Genomic DNA, 26,365 nt, shown 5'->3' on the forward strand with positions numbered 1-26,365 from the left:
CCATCTTCAGTTGTGACGACTTGCTTGGATTTGGGGTGGCTTCTGCAGATGCATGTAGGTGATAGGTATGGATGATTCTGGAGATATCAAACCATCCATCCGTGACGGAGCGAGCCTCAATCAGTCCCAGTCACCGCAACCTACATCCTCACATCGCAAGAGATGTACACAGGTCAGTAAGGATGGACATGTCTCAAAAAGTAAACACCCCTCTATTTCTTAATGCCCACCACCACCAAATTCCTCGGACTCTCCCTATAATCAAACACCGTCTCAACCCAACAATCCCTCACCAGCTCCTCGTGCTCCCTCAAAAACAGCCACCGGTCCGTCACGATCAACGACTCGACCACGCACGCGCTAAACGCCATCAAGCTCCAGACCGCGCTCAGCTCCCTCTTGCGGTGCCTGTACGCCTCCTCGTACCGCGCAATCTCCTCGTCCGTGATATCCCCCATTTTGTCCCTCACCACCTCGGCGTACTGCTTGAACTCCTCGTTGGTGGTCAGCTTGGCGATGGCGCCGCGGACGTATTCGCGAAACGAGGAATAGCATTTCTTCCTCAAACTGCCGATGACGACGGGGTTGGTGCTGGAATTGAAGGGCGTTTCTTCCCCGTCGGGTTCCTTGCCGTGGTAGATTTTGGAAATGACACCCCTATCCAGGAAAATCCGCTGCAGCACGGCGCGGTAGAAGTGCCGCGTGAAGAAGGCGTCGCTCTCCGCCTCGCTCCAGTTCTGCGGCGCCTGGCACGCCATCATGCGCGCCGTGATGTTGAGCCGGATGCCCTCGCCGCCGTAGGTTGATAACCGCTGGCTCATGGGGAAGCCCTGCGGGTCGCGGCGCTCGGATTCGCGCACCACGCGGGCGTTGAGCGGCTGCAGCGAGGGGCGACTAAACGGGGGTTTGTAGGTGGGAGGTCCCAGCTTTTCGGTCAACAGGTTGTAGCAGCACCCGACGATGGCCACGGCGCGGATGCACGGGTTGAGGACCAGCGAGCGGATGCCGTAGTGCGAGAGGTTGCCGCACGAGTGGATCGAGATGGCCATCATGTGGAGGTCGGATTGGTCGATGGGGCCCTCACGGTCTTTGAAGCCGCGGAGTTGGGAGATGACGGGCGTCAGGTCGGCGTGTTCCAGTCTGCCGATGACGTACTCGATGCTGCCCTTGCCTTCTTCCAGGACGTAGGTGGTCTGCAGTTCGCTGCGAGGGCGGAGGTCAATGGTGGCGATGTCCTCGTCGGACATGCCCAGCTCTTTGGCTGCTTTCTTCAGGGCGGCCTCGTCGTTGTGCAAGGACGGATCGACCGTTTCCAGGAGTTTGTGGTACACCTTCTTGTTGCGCACCCGTTTTTCCTCCTCGGCCAGGCCGGACAGAATGTCGAGGTTCTTTGCGCCCAACATGTTCCCTTCTTTGCTTTCCACGGCAACAATGTGCTTGTTGTACGGAGGACTGGCGAGGGTTCGGCCGAGGTAGTTTTGGCCGCTGCCAAAGTCGACAAAGTGAGTGATGTTGACGCCGGTTGTGCAGGCAATGTCCTCGGCCAGCCGGTCGATGTAGCCGGCAAAGTTGGTCACCTCGTGAACCTTTTTCCTATTCATGCCCAGGGCTACGTGCCGTGGGAGGACTGGCAGTTTTGGCCTGCTCGGACGAAACGAGCGGCGGAGAGAAAACCTCCTGATGTCCCTGACATACTGGACGAGAGATTCTGGGGGTGGGCAGGGTCCGGTGGAGGGTGTAGAGTCCAGATCATCCCTCATGAGAAAGTCCAGCAGAGCCATGGGCTCCGTCTGGAGGAGGTAGTCCTGCCATTCCTTGGGGACGGCGGCGGCAAACAGGCCGGGGTCGGTGGTGAAGAAGTCGAGGATGTGGACGCCGCCGCAGAGAAATCGGAACAAATCCGACTCGGCTGCAAAATGCAGCAGTTGGTCTACATAGTCGTCAGCCGAAGAGAAGTCGTCCGAGTATGGCAACGGCCTCTCCGGCCGTGTCTCCAAAGGGCTCATATTGTCGTCTTCATTTTGGATTTGAACATGTAAATTTCCAGTTTGGTCATGGAGGAGAGTGACCCTCAAGGACGAGACGAGACTTTGTGTGAGAGGAACATTGACTGAGAGTGGGTTGGTGGCGGCCGGCAGCAGCTGGCGCGGGGCTATCGGAGCTTATCGGAGCTTATCGCGGGCCGTTTGTTTCTTGGCACCGCCGTCGGCTGTACCTCTGCAATGGTTTTGGAGGGTCCATCCGCAACATTGAACCTCGAAGATACAGCGGGATCTAACATCACCACCACCACCACCACCACCACCCAGTCCATGTGAAGACACTTCCTGGCTGAGGTGTCCAGCCCCAACCGACAAGATGGTATGCTGCATTCACCTGTGTTTCCATACTACCACACTCCGCTAACCAATTCCCAGGTGATGATCTTTGGCGTCAACTTCCACGAGCAAAAGCTCGTCAGGGTACGCTTCCCCCCTCTTCACTCAATCTCTTCAGCAAATACCCAAATATTCACACTTTCCCCTCCCACAGAAAGCCCTCGAGTCCTTCTACGGCCTCGGGCCCCAAACCGCCGCCCGCATCCTGGCCAAGTACTCGATCCACCCGCGCGCGAAAATGGGCACCCTCCCTCCCAAGGTCGTCACCGCTCTGACCGCCGAGCTGTCCACCATGACCCTCGAGAGCGATGCCCGCAAGATCGTCCAGGACAACATCCGCCGCCTGCGCGACATGGGCGCCTACCGCGGCAGGAGACACGCCATGAACCTGCCCGTGCGCGGCCAAAAGACCAAGGGCCAGATCGAGACGGCCAAGAAGCTGAACAAGATCGATCGCTATGGTTAATGAAGGAGGGGAGTTGGCAGGAGGTGGGGGAAGTATTGGATGGTGGTTATGGTGATGATGATGACGATGACTGGGAGCAATGGCGCAACCAGCGTGTATTTATTTGTATCTACCTATGTACACTACGGGATAGATGTCCAGGTATACATACACAATGAGACAGAAATATCTCCTCATACCTTCACCACCTCAAACCCCCCTCCGCCCCGCAACCCGGAGCAACTCCTCCACCTCATCCTCCTCCAACGGCTCCTCCCCAACCCTCTGCATCTCCTCCGCCACCCTCTCCACCTCCCTCCAAACCCTCAGCACATTCCCCCCAACAACCTTCTTCACATCCTCCTCCCGGACCCCCTGCCTCAACAACTCGGCCACCAGCGCCGGATACCTCCCCACATCCTCCAACCCCCTCGGCGTCTCTTCAATCCCATCAAAATCGCTCCCCAGCCCGACATGCTCCCATCCAATCCTCTCCCCGACATACCGTACATGCCTCACCACCTGTTCCAGGGTGGCATTTCCGGGCTCCTCCCGCGGCAGTCCGTCCGCACTCCCCACATCTCTACACGAAATGAATCCAGGGTTGAAATTCACCATCACCACCCCGCCCTTCCGCTTGACCGCGTCCAACACCCTGTCCGGCACGTTCCGCGGGTGCGGACAGATCGCGTACACGCTGGAGTGGCTGAACATCACCGGCGCCAGGCTGCCCTCCCACACTTCCCCTTCGGGGGAAATGGCCTTTCCCTCCCCGAGCACGTCCATCATCGTCTCCACACTCGCGTGCGCCAAATCCACAATCATCCCCAGCCGGTTCATCTCCCTCACCAGCCTCCTGCCCGCGGGGCTCACGCCGTGCCAGACCGGGTCTGCTTTCCGCAGCGGATGCTCGGAAAGTGCAGAATCCGCGAACGCGTTGCCGCAGTTGTGTGTCAAGGTGGCGTACCGCACGCCCAGGGTGTGGTAGTGCCGGAGCAGGGCGGGGGAGTTTCCGATTTGGTGGAGGCCTTCGATGGCGAGCGGGGAGATGAGCCGGCCGTGTTGGTGGAAGGCGTGGAGTGCCGCGGTGGAGGAGAGGGTGGATGGGGAGAAGACGGAGGGGTAGAGGGTTTGCAGGCGGTGGAGGAGGTCGAGTTGTTGGAGGGTGGATATCACGGCTTTATTTTGGACAAGAGTTAGTTAACTAGTTACCATCTAATTAGCTACCTACCTACCGACCTAGGTACCTCTGCCCTGGAGAGGTAGGTAGGTAGATGAGCAGAACACGTGGGAGGAGCCTTACTGGAGTGATAGTTCGGAGTCGAATAGTCGGATCCATTTTCAGGACAAGGCCAAAACGCGCTCCAAAACGCGCCGCCGCTCATGCCCGCCTTCAGGCGCGGCAGGTCGACGTGGCCGGGCAGACCACCATGAGAGAAGAGACGGCGGAAGGTGGCATTGTTGATGTGGTTGGCATAATGGGCGCGGATCAAGATGGCGAGGTCGTTGTGTCCGTCTGGACTCAGGTCAGCATTTTACGCTAGGTATGTCGATGGGCATGTTGTTGTGGTGGTAGTAGGACTGGGTGGGAGAGGGTTTGTTTTGTTTGTTTACTTACCGATTAAGGGGGTATGGTGCAAGATGTGTTTGACGCGCTCTTCGATGGTTCGCGGTGGGTGGGGTTGGAAAGGGTGTGTGAAACTTGCTGGGGAAAGGGGGAATTGAAGAAATGCGGCGAGGAAGATGAGGGAGAGGAATAGGTAGAATGTCGTTGTTGATGGTCGGACGGGGCGGTGATGGAGAGCATCTCCGTCGGTGTGGTTGAAGTCCTCTTCTTTTCCTGGGGATGAGGCCACCGCCTCGACGTGAGGAGTTTTGGATTTCATCAGATCGATGTGTCCAAATGCAGTGTTTATGCTATCAATCATCAATATCTTTTTTTCGATTTTTGAAGGTGATGGCCGGTGTTGTTGTTTGTCGTTCACGTGATGACGGACTGTCTCAGATATGAGTGGTACTGTATCGCTAGTCCCGATAAGGACAGGGACTCAATCACACCAAACTACCAAACTACCACAACCACCTTGTATGAGGAAGACAATATGGAGGACACGACGTAACCACGACATACCCATCTCCAACGCCGTATGAATGATATTTATATACCTGATCTACCCATTAAACCCATTCCCATCCAACCTAGAAAACCCAGCCATTAATGACCCATCCATCCCCATGTCCAGCCATCATGATCATCATACACCAATTTACTAGTAGTAATTCTCTTACACATCCCTGACACATACCCAACCATGCCAGCGCACTCACTCACTCCTCATCGCTACTATCAACAATGAACCCCGCCCTCGCCTTCGGCCTCGCCCTCGCCGCCGTCGGTTTCATAACAGGGACATCATCATCATCCTCTTCATCCGCCGCCGCCGTTTTCTTTCCCTGACCTCCCGGGCTCAGAGAAAGCGGGGTATCGTTGCTCCCGTCTCCCTTGCTGCTGCCGGTGTTGGACTGGGTTGTCGGTTCGGAGGACGAGTCTGCGCCGGGCCGTGGGTCGAGGTCCATGCGCTCCGCCTCGTTCTCATCATCCTCCTCCGAGACGTTGTTGGCTGATTTGCGGTTGGTGATCCGCCGCCGGCGTTTACTCGGCCGTTGCTCCTCCTCTTCTTCCTCCTCATCTCCCGTCGCCGTCCCCTCAGAAGAAGAAGAAGCCGATTCCTCACTCTCACTCTCCTCCGTCCCGTCCTCCTCCTCATCATCATCACTCCCCACAGACTTCCTCTTCCTCCCCCTCCTGGTGGTCTCCACCATCTTATCATCCTCATCCTCATCCTCCCCTCCCAACCCCAACAACTCCTCCCACGCCGACCGTTCAATCCCCGACGGCATGCCTCCGCCATCCTTCCCACCATAATCCAATCCATAACTCGCATTCTTCCTCTCCTGCCTTGCCGCCTCCTTCGCAAAAAACTCGGCGTCCCGCTCCTCGTCCGACTCGTCGTCGCGGGGGTCGACGTACACCGCGCTCTTGATCTTGCGCGCTTTCTCCAGTTCGCGCTTGCGCCGCGCCCGCCGCCGCGCCTCGAGCTGTTCGTCCGTGAGAGGATCGGGTTCCTGGCTTCCGTCGCGCTTGCGGCGGCGACGACGGGTTTTGGGCGGGGGTTGGCCGTCCTCGGCGGTGCGTTTGCGCACCGTGGGACCGCCTTTCGGGAAGAGGATGCCTGTCGCGTCGAGCTCGTCGTCGTCGTCTTCGAGGAAGCCGTGGAGGTTGGGGTCGTCATCGGCGGCGGCGGTGGTGGGACGGGGTTTGCGCGGGCCGGGTTTGCGGCGGAGTTGGTCCTCGGCTAGTTCGCCGTCTTCGAAGGTGGGAGGGGTGAATTCGGCTTGCTGGATGTGGTCGAGGGTTTCCTTAATAGTGTCGGCGGGGATGGTGCCGGGGATGATCCAGATCGAGTCGGGGGTTTCGTCGAGGCTGGGGGCTAAGCGTTCGGCACCCACGAGCTTCATCAGGAGGCGGAGGTGCGGGTTTTTGAAGATGGCTGTTTTGCGCGCTTCGTTGTCCGGACGGAGGGTCGCGTGGGGAGGCGTCTTTTCTGTGCTGGGCAGCGCGGTGTCGGCGGTCGTTGCCTCCTCGCCTTCGCCTGCTGGTCGGTCGGCTGCTAGGGCTTTCTCGACGTCCTCCCAGGCGCGGCGTTCCTTTTCGGCTTCGGCGAGCTGCTTCTTGAGCCAGTCGAGATGGTCCGTTTGGTTCCTGTCTAGCAGCACCCCGACCACGATGGCGATCTGACGGCCGCGCTCCAGCTCCCGCTTGAACTCGAGCTCGGCAGCCGGGCGGGGATGACTCGCGATGGTCTGCTTCTCGAAGCCGTACTCCAGGTAATGGGCTGTGCTGTTGAGCTTGGAAAAGAGCAACTCCACAAACAGTGCGGGCCGCTCCTCGAGCTTTTTGATACACCGTCGGATAACGTGCCGCGCCAGGTCCTCCCACTCCTTGTACATGGCCGAGCCCTTGTCGAGCGGTTCGGGACCCTTGATCATGTTGTAAAAGATGTGGATGATGTCCAAACGGAACAGCATGACGCTCATCTCCTGCTTGAAGGCGACCCGATGGAAGTAGCGGTGGGCGCGCTTGAGCTGGTCGTCATTGAGATCGCGATAGTACTGGGTGAAGGTGACAAATGTGTCGACGACGCCCTGGGGAATAAAGCGGGTGGCGAAACGCTTGAAGTCAAACTTGCGTTCCTGGCTTGTCTTCTCGGCCTGCTTCTCGTCGTCGGCTGAGTCATCGTCTTCGTCGACAACACCCTGTTCCTCGTCGGCCCCCTCCCCAGCTGCCTTGGCGGCCTTTCTCTTCTTACGCTTCCTCTTGCGAGAGCGGACCTGCAGATCGACGTTTTGTTTCGAATACCCCTCCAGGATGCGAAGGAAGGTATAGGCCAACTCGGTGCAGGCATCGAGATACTCAAAGCCCTGGTCCTTGTACGTCCGGACAATGTTGGCAATGGCATCGTGCGTCGTTTCTTCGTAGAACAGACGGGCGAGGATGTTGTCTGCGATTTCCTCGTCGTCTTCGTTCCCAGAGGCCATCATCTCCTGCACGGTCAAAAGAATCTGCGTAAAACACCGCATGACGGTAGTCAGGAGCCGCCAGTCCTTGTCTCCGTAAGCCCGGTCCAGGGCGCGGTTCAATGTGATGAACATCTCCTGGGTGAGCACCTCAGCGATGAGATTGAAGCTGCTCACATCCTCGGGGTCTGCAGGCTGCTTCGAGTCCTTCTTGGCCTTGCGCCGCATCCGCTCGGCCTCCAGGAACCATGCGACCAGATAGAAGAATTGGCTGTGATGGTAGTGAAGGGCGTGGGGCGCCTCGCGATCCAGCGACTTCCTGACATGGCCGAACAGGGGGTTGAAGCCCGAGTCCAGAAAATCGGAGACAAAAGAGCTGAGCTGCTGGCGAGCTCTCTCGTCCAAGGTGACAGGCGGGCCCAGGTCCTTTGGTTCCATGTCTTCCCTGCGATGGCGTCTGGGCGGCTTGAAAGTCTTGGTGCTGTCCATCTTCCTCTCACGAGCGGCAGCGTCGAGCAAGGCATCCTGACCCGACACAGTGGCCAGCCTCCCACCCTCGCGCTTGACCCAAATCATGGTGCCGAAGCGGCTGTGGCGAGTGGGAGCGTGCTTGTTGTACGCCCTCAGCATGGCGGCCTCCTTTTTTCGGGCGGCGGTAAGCTCGTCGGCCTTGAGCTTGTGCAGCCGCTGCTCGCTGACAAACAGCTTGCTCGAGTCGACACGCTTGACCAGGTGGAAGATGATCTCCATGATGATGACGTCCTCGGTGCGGAAGTCCTCGCCCATGTTGGAGGCGATGGTGAGGATGGTGAGGAAAATGTCTTGGTAGGAGAAGGCGTCGATAAGGGCGGAGCGAGAGATCTGGGTTTCGTCGCCGTCGTACTTGAGGCCGGGCGGAGGAGTAATCATGGCGATGTTGCGCAGGAAGTAGAGCACCAGCTTGATGATGCCCTGGTCGCGGGCGGTGCGGTCACCAATTGGGATGGCCATGGAGGGGAGGGCAACGCGGACAGCCGTGGAGAGGATGGGAGCGGCGTCGAAGTTGATAATGGCACGCTTGTAGCCGACCTGGGCCAGCTGCAGGACGGGCATGTGGCGGTAATGGTTGACGGTCATGGTCTCGCGGTCACGTTCGATGGGCCAGGTGAGGGGCACCATGAGCTCGAGGCAGGCCAGAGCAATCCTTGCCTTGTACTTGTTGTTATTGTCGTTCGGGGGCCAGGTGGCCAGGATGTGCAGCAGGTCGGAGCCGACGATGTTGGCCTCGGCAAGGCATCGGGCGACGTCCATGCGGTTTGTCTTTTCGTCGTAGAAGCGGATCCATTTCTTGAGATCACGCAAGACCTCGAGGGCGTCGTCGCCCAGCTTGTAGCCGCCATCGTCGTCGTCGATGCTGAAGCCGCCGAGAGCAGATACAAGGCTGGTGATGTGCGCCCGCACTTGGGGGTGCACGGTGTCGTTGACGCCGTCTGCGTCTTCCATGGTGCCGGGTTAGTGGTCTGACATGTGAGGTCGGGGTTGGTGGTTGTGGTGGTGGTGATGTTGTCTGTCACTAAGTCAATGCCCTGAAGTAGTTGCTTGGCGACAAACGCGGCATCCAACGCGTCAATCAATTGACAAGTGGACAAGACGCGACGCGTAAAGAGGTGGGTCCTATTTGGGACAGTTAACATACTGTACGGCAGCATATTTTGCTTGACTCTCTGCACTGTATGCCCCTCCGTCCGAATCTGGAGCCAAGTCTCGGCACATGTCACTCGTTGAAGGCACAACAACGGGAGGAATGACCGAGGTTAGCCGCTCTCATGGTCTCACGGGGCAATCCTGGCTCTTAGTGCAGGGAAGCTCCATTCACTGAAAACTCATTGAAATCTCGAATCTTGAGCTTTTACTGAAACTGTACCTAGTGGCTGTGTTGATCAGTGCATCTCTCCTTAGGTCATCGCCCTCAACCTTACTATCTTACTGCTATAGCTCCAATGGCCTCACTTCGGACCGCTCTCCGGCTGTCAAGCCGTGTCCGCTGCTTCAGCACTTCAGTTGTTCGCCCAGCAGCTGAGGTCAAGCGCCTGGGTGTGCTTGGTGCCGGTCAGATGGTATTGTGTTGACTCTGGTTGAATCTCATGTCGGCATGTTGGCGCTGACTCTTGGTCACTTCAGGGTCTCGGTATCGCCCTGGTGGCTGCTGTCAAGGCCCAGGTGCCCGTGACGCTCGTCGACTCGTCCCAGGCCTCGCTGGATAAGGGCATTTCCTTTGCAGGTGGGTGAATGCCACCACTTGTCGACGACGTCCCGAGTCTATTTGTAGCTAAGCTCTTCCTCTCAGAGAAACTCCTCGCCAAGGACGTCGGCAAGGAGCGCATCACCCAGGAGCAGGCCGATGCCGCCCGCGCCCGCCTCCAACCAACCACTTCCATCGACGACCTCTCATCAGTCGACTTTGTCATCGAGGCCGTTCCCGAGATCCCCGAGCTCAAGTTTGACATCTTCGCCAAGCTGGCCCAGATCTGCCCCAAGCACGCCATCCTGGCCACCAACACCTCGTCCATCTCCATCACCCGCATCGCCGCCGCCACAACCGGCGGCAACCCGAACGACACCACCAACAGCTCCCGCGTCGTCTCTACCCACTTCATGAACCCCGTGCCCGTGCAGAAGGGCGTCGAGATCATCTCGGGCCTGCAGACGTCCAAGGAGACTCTGGACACCGCCATTGAGTTCTGCAAGCGTCTCGGCAAGATCCCCTCCATCTCGGCCGACTCTCCGGGTTTCCTCGCCAATCGGATTCTCATGCCCTACATCAACGAGGCCATCATCTGCCTCGAGACGGGCGTCGGCGACCGGGACTCGATCGATGCCATCATGAAGAACGGCACCAACGTGCCCATGGGCCCGCTGCAGCTCGCCGACTTTATCGGCCTCGACACCTGCCTCGCCATCATGAACGTTCTTCACACCGAGACCGGCGACTCCAAGTACCGCCCCAGCGTGCTGCTCAAGAACATGGTGGCTGCCGGGTGGTTGGGCAAGAAGAGCGGCAAGGGCTTCTACGACTACTGAGGAGGGCGTTAGTTTGCGTTGCAAGAATAAAAGAGCTCCAAGGCATGTCACTTTTGGGGACTAGGTGCACCACCATTACTCATTGGCGTCCCGAATGTTGGATAGGTAGGATGAAGCTGGCGGTTGCGCTCCCAGATGTTCCGTGGGAAGCGTAGCATTACCGCTCGGGGAGGACAGGCGAGCCGAACAATCGGGTTCCGTGCATCAGCCACGTTTTTGGTGGCATGGCTGCAGCAAGATTTGACTTCACCTCATGGTTTCTGGTGGTGTTGTTTAAGTTGCTTGGATAATGGCGAGAAAAATAGGGGGACGATTCAAAACAAAACAAAACACCACCCCAATAACCGTCTGGATTGTTTACATTCAAGCTCTACACACGCTGCACCCAGCAACAGCTGTTCGCCCAGATAACCCAGACGGTCACAAAAAAAATTATTAAGGGGCCGTTCCCCAGACCCAATCCTCCTATCAGATCCGCCCGCTGCAGGTAGCCGAGTGAAGCATTCTAGAGTTATAAACTCGCCAGCGCAATTCACCCATATTGAGTCCCCGCCAAAATTGGCGGAAGTATACCGATCCAACCGACGCTGCTTCTCCCCGCAACACACCCCCCTTCGGTAGTGGTGGTCGTGCACGCACATCTATCTATTCAAGATTGATTGATGACAGTGAGAGAGAGGGAACAATTTGACGCAAAACCCGGGATCAAGTTCCGCTTTTTCTTTCCTTTACCCCAGGAAGAACCACGTGTGGATCAAGTTTAAGCTTAAGCCCGAACCTCTCTGGGGTGTTGTATGCGCTTAATGATGATGATGAACGAGTGCCGGGAGGGAGGATTCCTAGGTGTCTAAGTTCCCCCTCGTCTCGCTCGCTCGCTCGCTTGCGCATCTCGTGTTCTCTTTCGCCTCCGCCCGTGTCTGGGGAACGGAAGCAAGGAGGTAAAAGTAGAAGCGGGTGCGAGAGAACAGGTGAGAGGGTCGAGTTCGGAGGATGTGAATCCTGGAGATCTCCGTGGTGACTAGGTAGGTAAGTACAGTACATACCTAGTTGATGCTCGGAGAACGTTCACTCCGTATCCCTTCACACAAGTCAGTTAGCTGGCCAGTATTATCGTGTGCTAGACCTAGTTGTCGTCGTCAGTTTTGTCAACCCTAGTTCCCTCGTTCAGTCACAAGGCCCGGCAGTTCTGGCCCCTCTCCGCCCACCCCTAGCTCGTCCTGGTCCATTCGGACCAAGCGCCGGAAGTCACCTCATGGCGGTCATCAGTGGCAAAGACCCGGGTGACCCGGATGTGGCAGGGATCGAAGCATCGGAGGGGAGACGCCCGGGACTCGGGAAGCTTCCTGGTCAAGCGGCCGTAGGAGAAAGAACTGGAGGGTCTCCCTCTTCTCTCCTTCTCCTCATCCTCCACATGGGCGAATTTTCCCAGCAGCTGGTATCCAATGGCGGTTCCTCGGTTGGGTATGCCGGATGCCGGTGCAAGAGCAGACGGGAATCAAGCAAGCCTGCTGGATGACGGGGGAGACTGGACGTGACAAGTGACCATCCCGTCTCTCGGCTAGATGGGTTAACTTACCTTGCCTACCTACCTGACCTGTGCCTCAAGCAAAAAAACGCTGGCTGTGTTTGGACAAAGAAAACGTCACGACTTGACGGCAACCAGAGAAAGAGAGACCATTTCTTCACACCGCCTTTCGGAAGTTTTACTCCCCTCCCCCTCCCCTCCCTCTCCTCTCCTCTCCTCCTCTCATCTGACTTCCCTCCCTCCCCCGCCTCTCTCGCTTCCCGCCGGATGGTTCTGTCCAAAGTTCCGGTGTGGTTCACGGAACGTGCTCCTTGTCGATCATCAACTCCACTCACGCATTGCCGTTTCTTTTTGTACATGCTCCATCCGGAGTGGCAAGGCGAAAGGGGGGGGAGGGGGTGACAAGTCTGTTGTCCCTCCGTCGAAAGACTAGAGCCGGCTTTGATGATCAAGGTGGCTGGAAGAAAAACAAGCACGCCAGTAACACTGATCCAGGCAGTTAGCCAACAAAATCCAACCCAATGACGAAGAAATAGGGGGTGTGGCTAATAACCCCCATCCAACTACCAGCACCATCACAACCCAAGACCTCAAAAAACCCCGAAGAGCCTCCGGCTGGCTGTCCAAACCCAACGTGGGAATAGACAAGCAACGACAACCAAAAAAAGGATCACCACTCACAGACGCAGAAGCAGACGCACCAGAGGCCCGTCACACAGACCAGACCAGACCAGACCGGATCAGTCCAGTCCAGTCCAATCAGTCCCCAGCGCCCCAGTCTCTCCAGCCTCTCTCGGCTTGCTTGGGCGGCGGCGGCGGCGGCGGCGGCGGCGGTAGTAGCAGCAGAGGCAGAAACCAGCAGCAGCAAGCAAGCAAGCAAGCAAGCAGCAGCAGCAGCGTGACGTGCAATATATTGCCTCTTCATTAACCGGCCCCCCCCCTCCCCTCCCCCTTTCCATTCCGAGCGGGTCCTCTCTTTCTCTCGCGTCCGCCACGCCGTTCGCAAGAGCCCAAACTGTCCACTCAACTGTCCGCTCTTGCTGCTGCTCCTGCTGCTGCTGGGTCTGCTGCTGTCCAACCTCGTCAACGCACATCTGGAGCCCAGCAGGACGGCTGCGGGAGGCGTGCCATGAGCACCGGAAGTGAAAGAGGAGAAGAACGTCGGTGGGTCGACCCGTGGAGGACGGGGATGGGGATGGGGAGGGGGGGTGGCCTGGTAATATCGCCGCCTGTGGTATTTTCCTATGTGCTGCTTGGTCGGTGCTTGTCTGTCAAAGGCTTTTGCAGATGCGTACCTACCTACCTACCTATCTACCTAGACAGTGTATCGGGGCGTGTTAGTAACACATTCGGGTGATGTGACGGGGTACGGGGACGCCCACCTAACTGACTGACTGATTGTTTGGGTGTTACTAAACATGGTGGTGAGTGATGAACTCCCGGTCTGTCTGGAGTGTTGAAGAGAAGCCACAACCTTCGATAGAATCTGATGAGGCAAACCTTGTTACCGTAGAGGAGTGATGTCAAAAAAAGAGAGAGGGGAACCCTTATGATATACGACTCTCCCAACCCCTTAGCGCCTACCAACAATCCAAGCAAACAAACAAGCAGGAAGGACTCTTGACCTACCACATCCGCGACCGCTGGACCAGGTGCAAAGCGGACGATAACGGTTCTTGTACAGGAAGTTCCCATCTTCATCAACCTTTCAGGACGCATCGAGAGGGCGGCTGCAGGGAACTTGACGCCGAACAGCAGCCTCCTACGTATGTACTCCTGCCCCCCTCCCCCAGACTTATCTACCTAGGTACCTACCTATGAATGTAGATGTACACCACTCGCATTCGGAAGGAGATGGCACGTTTCCCGAAGTGGGAGGTTGCTCATCCTTCTAGCAAGGAGCACTTTTGTACCCACCCTCCCAAGGACTGTACATACATGGTCATCCGAAAGGGACGAGTAGAAGGTGGAGGTGGTGTTTGAAGGAAGCTAGATGTTTGCTACCGCAGGTGGGTATCTTTTGCTGGCTGGCTGGATGGCTGGTACGTATGAAGGCTGGAGAAGATGGAGGGAATAAGTGTGGTGATATCGTCTTTGAGCTGGTGATTTGCGCCTCGATGGCACACACTTAGACGTACAGGACGCATGCCACTACTAGACCGACGAGTTTTTGGTGGAGGTAATGCATTGTCCTCTGCTAGTGGCTATCGTGATGTGACGTGAGGTTACTACGTGAGTGTTGTTGCTGTTGCTGCTGCTAGACAAATGGGAATGACACATGCCCCCCAGGCCCGGTGATGTAGACTGTGGGTTGACGTCCATGGGGAAGTTGTGCGTGACTTCTTGACCACTGGACGCAAATGGGCATGGTATGATGCAGCTACCTGAGTCAAGAGCAGTAAGGCTAAGAGAGTGCGCATGCGGAGTAGGATGATGATAATTCGTGATGGTGAGGGTATTTACAACCCGGCGTCGATGTCTCGATATCGGCCACCATTATCACACCGGAGCGTGAATCTTGAACTCATGTACCTGATGCTTGGGAGCACCTGTACAGATCTGTCATCACAGACCCCTCAGACCAATACGGCGATGTTTGATGTGAACGTGTATGGAGTAAAATGTGGTGTTTTACTTGGGCTGTATGGATAAGGAAGGGAGCCGGTAGGGTGTTGTTGTCGTTGACACTCATCATGAACTACGTGAGGATGGGACGGAATCATTCTTTTCGTTCTTGACGACTCGGTCAAAGCATCTGGATGCATTCTACACACTCTTAGATCTGCTCTGAGTGCATGAGCCATCCTTTCCTTCCAATCCTCATGATAGCAGTCGCAAGCATCAACTCCGTTCACAACTGGCACAAACCTGTAGGAAACCGATACAAACAAACCCTGCCAGATCGGGAGGCCTCACCAACCCACCCCAAGCCAGTCAAAAGGCATACAGTCAGTGAAAAGAATGTCCGCCTACCTGGGCGTTTCGCGGATCTCCCTCATGGAAAATCGACCGTTTTGTTTCGTCTCGGGCATTTTATCCGCCGGAACGACGCGACTCCGCCCTGTCTCGGCGGGGGGAGGGGGGATAATGATGCGGTCGGCTTTCCGGTTGCCGGAGACGTTCCAGGAACGGAAACAGCCGGGAGAAGTCGAGCCACCAAAGGGCTTTGTCGAGGAAAGGAGGAGAGGATCAAGATGGTAATCCGAATGAGTGGTGGGGCGGTAGTGATGGCGGTGGTGGTGGTGGTGATGGTGGTGGCTGATGACATCCATGGCCACCCTCAACATATGTGATGGTCGTATCGTCCTGGCAAGCGTCTAATCTATGCTATCAAATCGATAAAACAAACGTCAGCATAGATTCTAGAGATAGGTAGTGCTCAAAACTTGCCTCAGCCCCGTCATCAATAACGGCATCGACAGTCTCGGAGCGCAAACCGTTCAGTCAAACGGATCGAGGACGGTACCTCGGCGAAACGACGTGCCGCGGCAAGCGGCTATTGTCAGACCGATGGGGTCAATATGCTTAACAGAGAACGTGAAAAAAGTAAGACACCCAAACAAGCAGACGCGCGGTTAAGCGGGCACGAAACTCAACTCCGAGAGGCCTTTGCTGACAGAATGCTCTGTGCCTCCATGCCGCTCACTCAACTACTGTAAGCACATATCATAAGCTATCTCTCCTATCTTAAGCCTCTCCTATAAACCCCAACCCAGGATGACTGACGGAACGAGTCTGATACCCGCCCCGCTGGCGGCAGACCGGAGGTAAGCAAACAGACTCGTCCTATCGGTGTACATGTCCTTCCCATAGCATAGGAAGTAAGATAGGTACCTGAGATACCTCAAGCGGTTAAGACCATGTCACACGAACGTATCTCTCCTCACCCAGCAAACCTTGTGCCATCAGTCATCCACGAGCCTTTCACTCCCTTGGTGCGGTGCTCCACCACGTGCGCGCCATCTCACAACCAACAGCAACAACCACCCCGAGTCCCACAGAAAGGTGTACTCCGTACTCCTACGTAGCACCAAACAGCCGCGGCCGACGGTAGTCATAGTAGCATCTATCGCCTGGCGCTTGCTTGGCCCTGATGGGACCTCCTCTCGACCCCGACCCGATCTGACAAATAGCCGCCACAGAGAAAACCACATGTCACGTCAGCCGGCCGAAGCGCGCCGGCAATAGCGGGAACGATTCCCATTCCCTGTCCTGGCTGCCGGGCCGGGGCCCAGGCCAGTAGGTTGCCGGTGCCGCTGCCTTGTTGAGTACCTACAGAGTACCTACTTGAGTGAGGCGTGTGATTTCCATCGGGGACCCACGTCTATACTTGACACACGGTAGTTCCCTGGAACGGACACACACCTCACTGCACCGCACCGCAACGCAACGCACCGGACCATGTGGTCTTGACTTGTTATTGTTGTTTGTCTCCCCGACCGGCCGGCCGGCCGGCCGCGGCAGGGTGCATATCCAGCGAAACCCGCCACAAGTCAAGTCAGCTATTGTGGGACACTTGCCACGCGAGAGAGAGCCGTGGGGAAAACAAAACAAAGGGTGTAACAACAGTTCAGGTTCCAGGTTAGGTCTGGTGAACAGAGTGAGCTGCACACCGCTTCCTTCCAGGCGGATGAACCCTCTACTGCTGCCTTTACTGATCTACTCTCCTCCTCTAGCCTCGTTTCTTAGCTGTTATGCAGTGTGGGAAAGTTTGCCCCGCTACTTCACCATCTGATATCTTTGGTACCTGGGTTGAAGAAAATATTTCAAAAAGTCTGTCTTGTGTGCCGTGTGACGGTGGGGGCAGGCGATAGCAAACACGAGCCCTGGCATGCAGTAGCCCACCACGGTTCGATATTAAACATGGAAGTCTAGCTCAAGGCCCAGAGGCCCGTCTAGTTGAGGAGGAGGGGGCGGGGGGACGACCGCCTAGACGTCATGCATGTTTTTTGCAAAAGGATGGAGGGGCAGGACATGGCCGGCCACCACCGCCCGGCGGAAGAATCGGCGCACGCACACATCCTGTGCCTCCTTAGCCATCCGCTGGGACGGGTAAGTTCAGCCGCCCCCGTATGGCTACGGGATCTCCGAGTACCTATGTAGGTACCTACCTAGGTACGTATGTACCTGGCCCAGCCCGCCTCTGCTGTGCCACCCTCGCGGCCATGGCGAAATCAGTCCGGGAAGGCTGGGATAGGAGGTGCGTTCCCAGGCTGTTGTTGTTGTTGTCGTCGTCGTCGGATGATCGCTCGGTCTGTCTGTGATAGCTGCATGCGGCCAGCCGCATCGTCACGAGTCGCTTGTGTAAATCTCAGCAGCTGAATGACATTGTTGGCCCTCCTCCGTTGGAACCTTTTGTATCCTCTGATTCGGAGAGCATCATGGCGGTAAAGATGCGACTGTGACGTGCCTGCCGGCTGCATGCAGAGACGATGGGAATCTGCTTGGTGTCCTGTGGAAAGGCTGGGAGCTAAGTCGATAGCCGAGAAGGTCAAACAAATCTTCTTCTCCTCGTGGGTGGCGCATGCTCCTCGGGGTCAAGGCAGCTCCATATGGCCCCGCGCGCCGTGCGGGAGGAGACGAGCCGCGATGTGACAAAGGAATGGCCGATGACAGCGGGTCATCTTGTGGGCTTTTGTTTTCGGGACGGCGGGTCTGGGACCTCGGGCCGTTTTGTTCTGTCTCAGGAGCAGCCCAAGTCTGCGTTGTGGACTGATGGATGGAGGGTGTTCCGTTTTCGAAGGCATTGCGAAGGTCCTGGAAGCTCATCCATGTCCAGTGTTTTTTGTCAGGAGACGACGGCTAGGTGCATCGTCAAGCAGTCTCCCGGACACAAGTGCCCCCTGAAGCTTGGCTAACCCAGACATCGTGCTACCAGAAACGCCGGATTGAGAGGTCAGACTTCGTATTTCTGTACTGCGTAACCAAAATGCGATCTCAGGAGCCGCAAGACGTTGGCAGGGACTCGATTGGAGATGGATTGTGCCGGCGTGGAGGTGAGTATCAGCCATTGAACAAGGCAGAGCATGCAAGATGCCAGGGCTCTCAACATGCCAGGATGAGCACCAATGCCCTGAGCTTGGTGGTATGCACTCTTACTCCAAACAGGGCCTGGTGAACAAAGGGGCGAGCCTTCAGCCTGGATGCCTTGTTTCCTTTGGTGCAGTGAACTCCGGGCCTGTGCCGGTATTTCAGAAGGAAATGCTTCAGAGCAATGGCCCATGACGGCGAGAAACAAGAAGCAACGTGCTACACAAAATCTGGAGGCACGTGTTCATGTCCCATCCCCATACTATACATCCCCCTTGGAGTGTCAGAACGGGACGATGATGGGAATCATTTTACTTGCCGTGCCGCTCCCCAGACTGGCAAAACGATTCGGGATCTCAAAGCACTCCCGGCCTTCATCCAACCTGACACATGCCTGGGATCCTGGTTCAGAAGAGCTCTAAATTCAAGCTCATTTGCTCCCGACCAAACAAACAACGTAAATTGAAGGCGCCGTGTCATCGTCATGGAATGTCCAATTTCTCGCGTCGTGGTGCTAGTTCGTCAAGGTTACCGTCGAGGAAACGAGAGAAGAATGGTTTGACCGTGGAATTGGATGTTGGTAGGCATCCCGTTCATGCCTACGGGACACAAGACGCCGAACAGGGCCAGCCAGAGAGACTGGACGTCGTCAGTTGTTTGGTTGTTGGTGGGTCCAAGAAAGGGTTACACGGAACGGAGCGGGAGTGGGGCCGGGTGTTGCGGACCCACCCGGTGAGTTGATTTTCCGGCCGACAGCCGGAGGTGGTTTTGTAACGTTAACGTTGCCGTATTGAGTCTTGGGCTTTGTCCGGGGAATGGAAGCGCGACTCGGTTCCTGAAAGTCTGCAACCCTCCCAACATCCATTGGCCACGTTCGCCAAATCTCCGAGGTCCTGCTCGGTTCCTTGTGGTTCCTCGGAGCGCGAGACGAGAGGGTTTGTTGGGCAAGAGACTCGCGTCGTTGTGAAGGCTGACCGGTTCGTGTCGTTACCAGTGTCCAAGCAAACGGGATGGAGATGCAGCAGCTTGTCCGCGGACGGCGTTTGTCCGACATTCCAGAATATCGGGGAAGCTGATGAATTGAGCATGGTCTGGCGATTGCGCATCTGCTTCATATGTTTCGCAGGGCATGGCAGACATGCTTCCCCGGACCCAAGACATCCACCTGAACCCTACGTAAATTGATCAATTCCACCGCGACAGACAGATTGACAGTAAGCGAACGCCGCAAATTGCATCCGTGCCTGAGGTGCCTGGCATTGGATTAAACAGTAGGTGCCTGACCCAGCAGAGCTAAGGTGTGGCTTGCAGTATGAATGGATGTGCAACGTCATCTCCAGATGTCCATGTTAGTGTTATGACTTCTTGACAGGAACAGTGGAAGACAGGCGCCCTTGCAGTTGAGGACTCTAGACCTCATGGACTTACGAAGAGGGAAATCGGGGGACCAACCTCCATCGGAGATGAGTGCGTGGTTTCAAGGATTCTGTGCATCGGAGATTTAAGCTTGGGAAGTGTTGTGAACGATTGGTGAATTGGTCGTAATGGTGCCCTCGATCCAAACTCTGGGGAAGAACTCACTTTCCCAGAATCAACTCCGGAACCGACGGACCTCCTTCCTGCTTGGTCTTTGCAACCACACTTCTTCAGGGAAGGAACCACAACGCTTCAACGTCTCTTCAATGGCAGGAACCAGGAACCAGGAAGCCAGGCGCCAACCACATCAGTCAAGCAGTTTTTTCCAAGGTTCAACGCTTCACCTCTCCTTCATCCACGCAACCTGGAATGAATGCAGGCCATTGACGATCAACAAAACATGAACCACCATCACCATCCCACGCCGTGATCCGCGCAGCTGAACCATGGACGAACAGAGCACATCTCACCTTGTTTCTTGGCAGCATTCTCTCAAGCAAGACACGAGCAGCACTCAAACGAATCTCTGTTGGATACTTCTACGACTCTTCCAAATAATCAGGGGAACGGAATGCCAACATCGGCGCGTTTCGCAACCTGATTCCGCCGCCGAATCCAGCCTCGGCACTGCGCCCTGCAGTGGAAGACGCCTAGAAGGATGCACCAAGATCGACATGCATCAAGTCTTGCTGCCGTCCTTCACAATCCTCAATACTATCCTCAATTCACCCTCGGCACCGACAACATCATTCCAAGGCCACCATTGAGCTGAATTGTCAACATAAACCCTGGAAATGCAGCAGCGTCAAGTCGTCAACAGCTCGAGTATGTATGTACATACATAAGCTAGTGCCTGGGTCCCACACAGGTGCCAACTCAATCGCCAAAATGCATCATTGCTGCTGCGATCTCACATAGTTCACAAGGCTCGGCTGCGCTAGCCAGCTCTGCTAAATCGACTCCGGGGGTGAATCGCGGCGAAATCTCCCCAGGGAGATCCGCCGTTGAGAGGGGCACCGTCATCCGGCTGTCGCAAAAGCCATGTCTCGCGCCACAACACCCACCTCGATGCAACCTCTACAATGCACAACAACGCCTTGCACCAGCCCGCTTATGGTCACGGCTTTTTCTCGCGCTTCCTCCCAGCGACATGTTCGTACCGATCCCCACTAGCCCCGTTTCCTTCTGACTGGTGCCGTGTGCCTGAGCTGGACCCTACCACACCTCTTTTCCTTTCTCTCCGATGCCCGGCCGAAGCTTGTTTTTTCGTCAAACTCGCCATGTCATGAACATGCCCATTTCCTCAGACTCTTTTGACTCTTTGGCGTGGAGGCATTGGCAAGATGACGGCAGGACATAGACATACACGCGGGACAAGCATGATGGTGCGACGGCCCCGTCTTGGACCAAATGCCGCGCCTGTCTGTGACAGCCGCCATCCTCACCCCACCACCACCACTGCCGCGACCCATCGAGAATGGCTGGGTCGATGACAGATGGCTCCGAACCACATAGCCCTGTTTGGCTCAAGACGGCGAGCGCTGACAGGGCGTGGGGTTTCTCTTCCATTCTGCTCTCTCTCCTTATCTTCTTCAGACTCTTCCTTGACAGATGTACCAAAGGATTCACCTTCAGGCACAGAAGCATCGTTCATCCCTATGCTCCATTTTCCCCAGACTCTTGCCCGTGAACATTGGCCCCAGCTAGGCCCAGAGCTTCACAGCACGCGGCGCAAGAGGCGCTCGAGGCAGGGCTACTACGGCAGGCTAAAATCCTCAGGCATTGTCCGCTACCGTTCGGAGCTGAGCGCTTCCAAGCCGGTTATCCTCCTTCCTAATCGGCAAAGGACACGGCTGCATACCACCGTCACCACCGCTGCGACACAACCTCACCACAACCACACATCCCCCAGCCTCTAGCCGCTTCCTTGGCTCAGATCCCGGCAGCCAAGACTGGGAGATCTTGTCGGTGATCTTCCGTCTTCTCACCGTCCCCTCCTCTCCTCCATGTCCCGTCCCCAGACTGTCCACCATGGCCCAATCTGTCAAAGTTGCATCCCCACCCATCACCACGACGGTTCGCATTCCTCCACACGATCCTAGGAGAAGCATATCCTTGGTCTGCCGTTTCAAGTAACTGCCAGGAGACAACCTGGCACTGTCAGCATGCCTGCCAAATTCTCCAACATGCCCCTGTTGCTTGGATGACCTGACCTGCCTGCATCCATCCATCCATCCACCTTGCTCCTGAAGAGCTTTTACCTTCTTACGCCTCTCTCCCCGCAGACCAAGCGGCCGAGACTGCACACGCCCCCGGCCCCCTCCTGCGCGATTGGCCACGCCGGCGCGGAGCATCGACAACGGTCATGCTGTCTTCCGTGGAATCGAAGCCTGGGCCACCGTTCCCGATGGACCAATCACCCGGTCTCAGGAGCGGCCCGGCCATGGCATCGATCCCACGCAGCTCCAGGGGGACCAACCTTTGTGGCGTCTCTCCTGCCGCTGCTGGCCCTGTCTGCAAGGGCCATCCGTAGAGTAAGGCAGGTCTCAGGCGAGACTTTGGAGCCGATGCCCTAGTGGCGTCAGTCAGGTCTCTCAACATCAAGCCCATCAAGGCAGCTCCTCCAAGTATCGCCGACATGACATGTGAACCGCTGGTCCACCGCTGATATCCGCCTGGAAGGTGTTCCTTCACCGACGACCTCTACACTACTCAACGGGCAGTAGAAGTACATCCTTGTGCTTCATGGATATGGTTGAATGAGGTCTCCACGGCGGAATTGGGGGATCGCCCATGACAAGCTCCGACATACAGACTTGGCTTTGGACTCGTATGAGACGCTGGACTTGGCATCCACGTTTTGGATCCGTTTTGTGGCGGCTTTACGTTTGGCGTGGCAGAAGTGAGCGCGGTTGGTTCCATCAACAGTCTGGCACGGCATTAGCCATTCAGCCGAGATCTCCCATCGTCCGCCAGTGCTCTCCTCGCTACACTATAGCCTTGGTTCCTCCCCGCGGGTCCTTGGATGTCCAGGCGTCTCCGGGACGGATGACGGAGCATGGAGTCTTCTCTTCATCGTCAGTCTTGCCGTCCTGAGCAATCCCGAAAATGTTGAAGCGGGAAGTCATGCCCAGCTTCGCGGTGCTCCCTGAATCGAGGCGTCAAGCTAGACGGAGTACTCCGTAGTATAATAGCCAGCCGCCTGTCAGGTACCAAGTGTCCCGATCCCTCGTCGGCAGGCCCCAGCCATTGTTACGGTTGCCCGTGCACACCCTGTCTGTCCTGCCTGCGAACTGCGGCTTCGGTGCCCCCTCCGCTGTGGGCTCGGGCTGGACGCTCCCCTCCGGTATTGCTCCCATCTCCATCCTACTCTCTCCGGACCAGGGGACCAGGGGACCGGGCCTTAATACTACCACCAAACCAGCCAGCCTGCCCTCTCGGGCCTCGACTGAACTCCCGGCCCAGTTCCGTTAACTACCTCTCCAGTGTGCCCCATCCCCCCGCTGCATGGGGTTGACCACCATCCAGAGTTCCATACAAGAAGATATCATCCTGCCTCCGGAACTCTGAAGCCAAGACTGTCTCTCTTCCTTTCTCCTCTCGCCTTGGCCTACCGACATATTACTGCTACTATCTCATCATCAACCATCACTATCACAGACAACACCGGACCGGGCCCAGCGCCGCTGACGATTAGGTCCGTTCTCTGCAACAGCATACCCGCCCCCTCCCTCTGCTGAGTCCTGGGGCGCACGGCAGCCGGTCTGATCTTTGCTTTGACTGGCTGTTCTCGTTTCTCGGTACGACACACCACATATCCCTCTAACACGCCCTCTTCGCCTTGGAATTCGACGCCTTGTTTTCACCCTCGGCGCCGAGTGTTTTGTTGTCTCCCGGAAAGAGACAACACTCCAAGCAAACAGTCAGCAAGTGGCAACAGGGACGTTATCGACCAGTACCTCCCTGACCCTATTGATCAACACCTCTGTCGGTCTTGAGAGGGTTGCGGCGGTTTTTGCTGCGCAGAGATTACGCCTGATCAAAGCCTTCTTCTGACGACTTGGTGTGTGATTGTTGTCGACGGATGTGCCTTGTGATTCCAGATTACATCTTGCACCGTCAACGACACTCGTTCAACTCTCGCCGCCCATTCGTCGCTCGCTTTCTTGCACCATCAAGGGCGGTTCTCTAAGCCGTCAAGCATCTGTCAGCAGTAACAGAGGCCAGTGTTGACATCGCCGAACAACGAAACAACCAACCCCTTCCAAAGTTCCCAATGCTTGTTACGAGGCACGCGGTCACGGAGCAGAGTCCTTGGTCTATCAGCAAGTTCGAGACGGCCTTTCGCAAGTCGGCAGAAAAGTTACGCATGTCGAACAACTTCGACACGACGCAGTCGGACTGGCAGGCTCAGTACTCGTTCCTCCCGCCAGGCGACAACCTCTTCTCCCAGTCGTACGAGCATGTGAGCAACCCGGGACAGACGGCCGAGCAACAGGCGCAGCCGCGGACGGTGGACGTGCCGACGCAGGTGCCCAAGCCGGAGAACTCTCCTTTGGGCCACCGCGTCGACCCCTTGGGACTTCGCCAGCCTAAGCAGCCGTCCCCGATCCCGGAGCAGCCCGAGGTTCAGGGGAACCAGTATCCGCCAAAGTCCGAGCTGACGCACGAGGAGTCGTCGGCATCAACCGAGACCCAGACTATGTCCCTCGGTTCGAACCAGCTTAGCTCCGCGTCCTCGGGCGGGCATACTTCCGAGACAGCACCCAGCCATTCAGGGAATGAAGGCCAGAATGCGGGAAAAGAGGATGATGAGGAGGTGATCGAGGATGAAGAGATGGCCGATGGAGAGCATCAAACTGGGGACTCTCAACAGCAACAACAGCAGCAACAGGGGCAGCAGGAGCAGCAGCAGCAACAAGGGCAGCAAGACCAGCAATCACAACCTCAAACTGCGGCGGAGAGGACAGCGCAGCGACGGAAGATGAAGCGCTTCAGGTATGTGGTGGTTGAGAGTTTTGACTCCGTTACAATCAGGGACCAGTCGAACTTACACGTTTTCTAGACTTACGCATCAGCAAACCCGTTTTCTCATGAGCGAGTTTGCGAAGCAGCCACATCCCGATGCTGCGCACCGCGAACGCCTCTCGCGCGAGATTCCTGGCCTCAGTCCCCGGCAGGTTCAGGTGTGGTTCCAGAACCGGTATGATACTTGAGCTCCGAGTCGAGTCAAAGCAGACAACATGCGAGCTAACACGAAATCCAGCCGCGCCAAAATCAAGCGCTTGACCGCCGATGACCGTGAACGCATGCTGAAGATGAGGGCAGTTCCTGAGGATTTTGATAGCCTCGGCGCCCTCCACTCTCAGTACGGCGCTCCTGTACATGGCCTCGGCACCCCCTTGACCTCTCCTGTCGATCTCGGTGGCGGCTCGTACGCCGACCACATGATGCGCCCTCTTATGGTGGATGTGAGGCGCCACGAGGGTGAAGACCATCTCTCTCCGACAGGCTTGAGCCCGGCATTCGGTAACATGTTCAACCCATCACCTGGGTTGAGCACACCGGACATTCTCTCTCCCATCTCTCCAACTTCCACCGACCGCTACGGCTATCCAAGTCACTTGTCAGCAACACCCCTGACTGCCGGGCCACGGGCATCGAATCCGTTTGCGCGACAGGCCAGCCTCGATTCGGGCATGCAGATGCACAGCCAACGCCAGCAGATCCGGCCACTACAGCCGCTTCAGCTCAGAGACCCCATGGCGAGGCCACGCTCCGATAGTCTCCAGTCACCACTCCGCACGAGCATGTCATGGAAGGGTGATGCCATCGACTACACGACCTACCACGGCGGGAATAACTCCCCGCAGATCCCGGGCAGGCAACACGATATGTACCAGCAAACCCAAGTAGGCGCCAGCTCAGCCGGTGGCCTGGGACCGTACGACTCGAGCAGCTACACGGGTAAGTTTCAAGATAGTTTCGGTTGAACACTTGGAGGATACAGCAGCACTAACGTCTCCCACAGCGGCAACCACCGTCCAATCTCCAACACACTACTCCAGCTTTCCTCCTTCCAGTCTCCAAGCCGCCAACCAACAACGCAATAACCGTCTCCGCGCCGCCTCCGCTTCTCTCCCTCTCGGCCTCGACCTCCGCACGCAATTCCGGACCACTGGCCTCCCTCCCTCCGCCCATTCCCCACGAACACCCACCACTCCCCACCACCTCGGCGGCTCCGTCTCGTCCAGCTACACAGGTAGCTTCCCCTCAGCGCCGCTCACCGCACCCGTCGACTTTTCCTCCATCCCCCGTGGCGGTCCCGGCGCCGGCACCTCCGCCTACCGAACTAGCACCGACTATTCCATGCCGCAAATGAGCGCGCCGCTCGCTCCGCCGAACGACTTCTCCCAAGCCTTCCAGGCCGCGACAAGCATGCCTAACACCACCACGACCGTGCGCACGCCAATACGCGACAGCTTCCCGCAAGCCGGCAACCCCTTGGGCCTTGGAACAGCACCCCCGCATCCGCCACCACCGCTCGCCCACCCGCCGCCGCCACACGCGCAGCCGGGCCAGCATCATCAGCCCCAGCATCATCCTCAACACGGCCTTCCGCCAGCGACCACGGGAGCGGGGCCCGAGCATCATAGGACGCTGTCGCACTCCGCCGCGGACGATTACACGGATCCGTTGGGCATGAAGAGGAAGAGGAGCTTCACGGCCGGACCGGGCGGGCCGACCGGGGCCGGCGTGGTTTCGCCGCCGCCGTTGCCTCCGCCGGCGACGCTGCAGCCGACGGGACCGGGGCCGGCGGGACATCAGGGCGCCGGGGTTTATGGGAGTTAGAGAACTAGGGGTTTTTAAGAGGTTGAGAGAGAGAGAGAGAGAGAGAGAGAGAGAGAGAGAGAGAGAGAGAGAGAGAGAGAG

General features: G+C 57.1%; 10 protein-coding genes across 10 annotated transcripts, besides 2 other annotated features; 5 read left to right on the forward strand and 5 right to left on the reverse strand.

Annotated features, from left to right (window-relative positions):
- Window positions 1-212: 212 nt before the first annotated feature.
- Window positions 213-2,006, reverse strand: VTJ04DRAFT_6192 (uncharacterized protein; the record flags this gene model as incomplete). Its single annotated transcript, XM_069364388.1, has 1 exon — window positions 213-2,006. One exon carries the CDS (start codon window positions 2,004-2,006, stop codon window positions 213-215), a length of 1,794 nt encoding a protein of 597 aa, XP_069218219.1.
- A 352-nt stretch (window positions 2,007-2,358) lies between these two features.
- VTJ04DRAFT_6193 (mitochondrial 37S ribosomal protein uS13m) lies at window positions 2,359-2,844 on the forward strand (the record flags this gene model as incomplete). Its single annotated transcript, XM_069364389.1, has 3 exons — window positions 2,359-2,361; window positions 2,418-2,462; window positions 2,533-2,844. The coding sequence occupies 3 exons, from the start codon at window positions 2,359-2,361 to the stop codon at window positions 2,842-2,844; spliced, it is 360 nt and encodes a 119-aa protein (XP_069218220.1).
- Window positions 2,845-3,033: 189 nt separating this feature from the next.
- Window positions 3,034-4,709, reverse strand: VTJ04DRAFT_6194 (uncharacterized protein; the record flags this gene model as incomplete). Its single annotated transcript, XM_069364390.1, has 3 exons — window positions 3,034-4,001; window positions 4,127-4,339; window positions 4,442-4,709. 3 exons carry the CDS (start codon window positions 4,707-4,709, stop codon window positions 3,034-3,036), a joined length of 1,449 nt encoding a protein of 482 aa, XP_069218221.1.
- Window positions 4,710-5,151: 442 nt separating this feature from the next.
- VTJ04DRAFT_6195 (uncharacterized protein) lies at window positions 5,152-8,883 on the reverse strand (the record flags this gene model as incomplete). The annotated part of the gene is made up of 1 exon (XM_069364391.1): window positions 5,152-8,883. The coding sequence occupies one exon, from the start codon at window positions 8,881-8,883 to the stop codon at window positions 5,152-5,154; it is 3,732 nt and encodes a 1,243-aa protein (XP_069218222.1).
- Window positions 8,884-9,380: 497 nt separating this feature from the next.
- On the forward strand, window positions 9,381-10,461 carry VTJ04DRAFT_6196 (uncharacterized protein; the record flags this gene model as incomplete). The annotated part of the gene is made up of 3 exons (XM_069364392.1): window positions 9,381-9,497; window positions 9,562-9,661; window positions 9,728-10,461. The coding sequence occupies 3 exons, from the start codon at window positions 9,381-9,383 to the stop codon at window positions 10,459-10,461; spliced, it is 951 nt and encodes a 316-aa protein (XP_069218223.1).
- Window positions 10,462-10,596: 135 nt separating this feature from the next.
- Window positions 10,597-10,872, forward strand: VTJ04DRAFT_6197 (uncharacterized protein; the record flags this gene model as incomplete). The annotated part of the gene is made up of 1 exon (XM_069364393.1): window positions 10,597-10,872. One exon carries the CDS (start codon window positions 10,597-10,599, stop codon window positions 10,870-10,872), a length of 276 nt encoding a protein of 91 aa, XP_069218224.1.
- Window positions 10,873-14,955: 4,083 nt separating this feature from the next.
- On the reverse strand, window positions 14,956-15,258 carry VTJ04DRAFT_6198 (uncharacterized protein; the record flags this gene model as incomplete). Its single annotated transcript, XM_069364394.1, has 1 exon — window positions 14,956-15,258. One exon carries the CDS (start codon window positions 15,256-15,258, stop codon window positions 14,956-14,958), a length of 303 nt encoding a protein of 100 aa, XP_069218225.1.
- A 1,760-nt stretch (window positions 15,259-17,018) lies between these two features.
- Window positions 17,019-17,029: a sequence feature (Short protein (VTJ04DRAFT_6199, KAL2119239.1) was converted to a misc_feature.).
- Window positions 17,030-17,113: 84 nt separating this feature from the next.
- Window positions 17,114-17,153: a sequence feature (Short protein (VTJ04DRAFT_6199, KAL2119239.1) was converted to a misc_feature.).
- Window positions 17,154-21,090: 3,937 nt separating this feature from the next.
- Window positions 21,091-21,351, forward strand: VTJ04DRAFT_6200 (uncharacterized protein; the record flags this gene model as incomplete). Its single annotated transcript, XM_069364397.1, has 1 exon — window positions 21,091-21,351. One exon carries the CDS (start codon window positions 21,091-21,093, stop codon window positions 21,349-21,351), a length of 261 nt encoding a protein of 86 aa, XP_069218226.1.
- Window positions 21,352-21,697: 346 nt separating this feature from the next.
- Window positions 21,698-22,682, reverse strand: VTJ04DRAFT_6201 (uncharacterized protein; the record flags this gene model as incomplete). The annotated part of the gene is made up of 4 exons (XM_069364398.1): window positions 21,698-22,135; window positions 22,245-22,361; window positions 22,426-22,580; window positions 22,646-22,682. 4 exons carry the CDS (start codon window positions 22,680-22,682, stop codon window positions 21,698-21,700), a joined length of 747 nt encoding a protein of 248 aa, XP_069218227.1.
- Window positions 22,683-23,708: 1,026 nt separating this feature from the next.
- On the forward strand, window positions 23,709-26,284 carry VTJ04DRAFT_6202 (uncharacterized protein; the record flags this gene model as incomplete). Its single annotated transcript, XM_069364399.1, has 4 exons — window positions 23,709-24,430; window positions 24,498-24,635; window positions 24,699-25,399; window positions 25,464-26,284. 4 exons carry the CDS (start codon window positions 23,709-23,711, stop codon window positions 26,282-26,284), a joined length of 2,382 nt encoding a protein of 793 aa, XP_069218228.1.
- Between the last annotated feature and the right edge of the window lie 81 nt (window positions 26,285-26,365).

Source organism: Mycothermus thermophilus (assembly GCF_041956435.1).
Source record: "Mycothermus thermophilus strain CBS 625.91 unplaced genomic scaffold VTJ04scaffold_4, whole genome shotgun sequence".
Lineage (NCBI taxonomy): Eukaryota > Fungi > Ascomycota > Sordariomycetes > Sordariales > Chaetomiaceae > Mycothermus > Mycothermus thermophilus.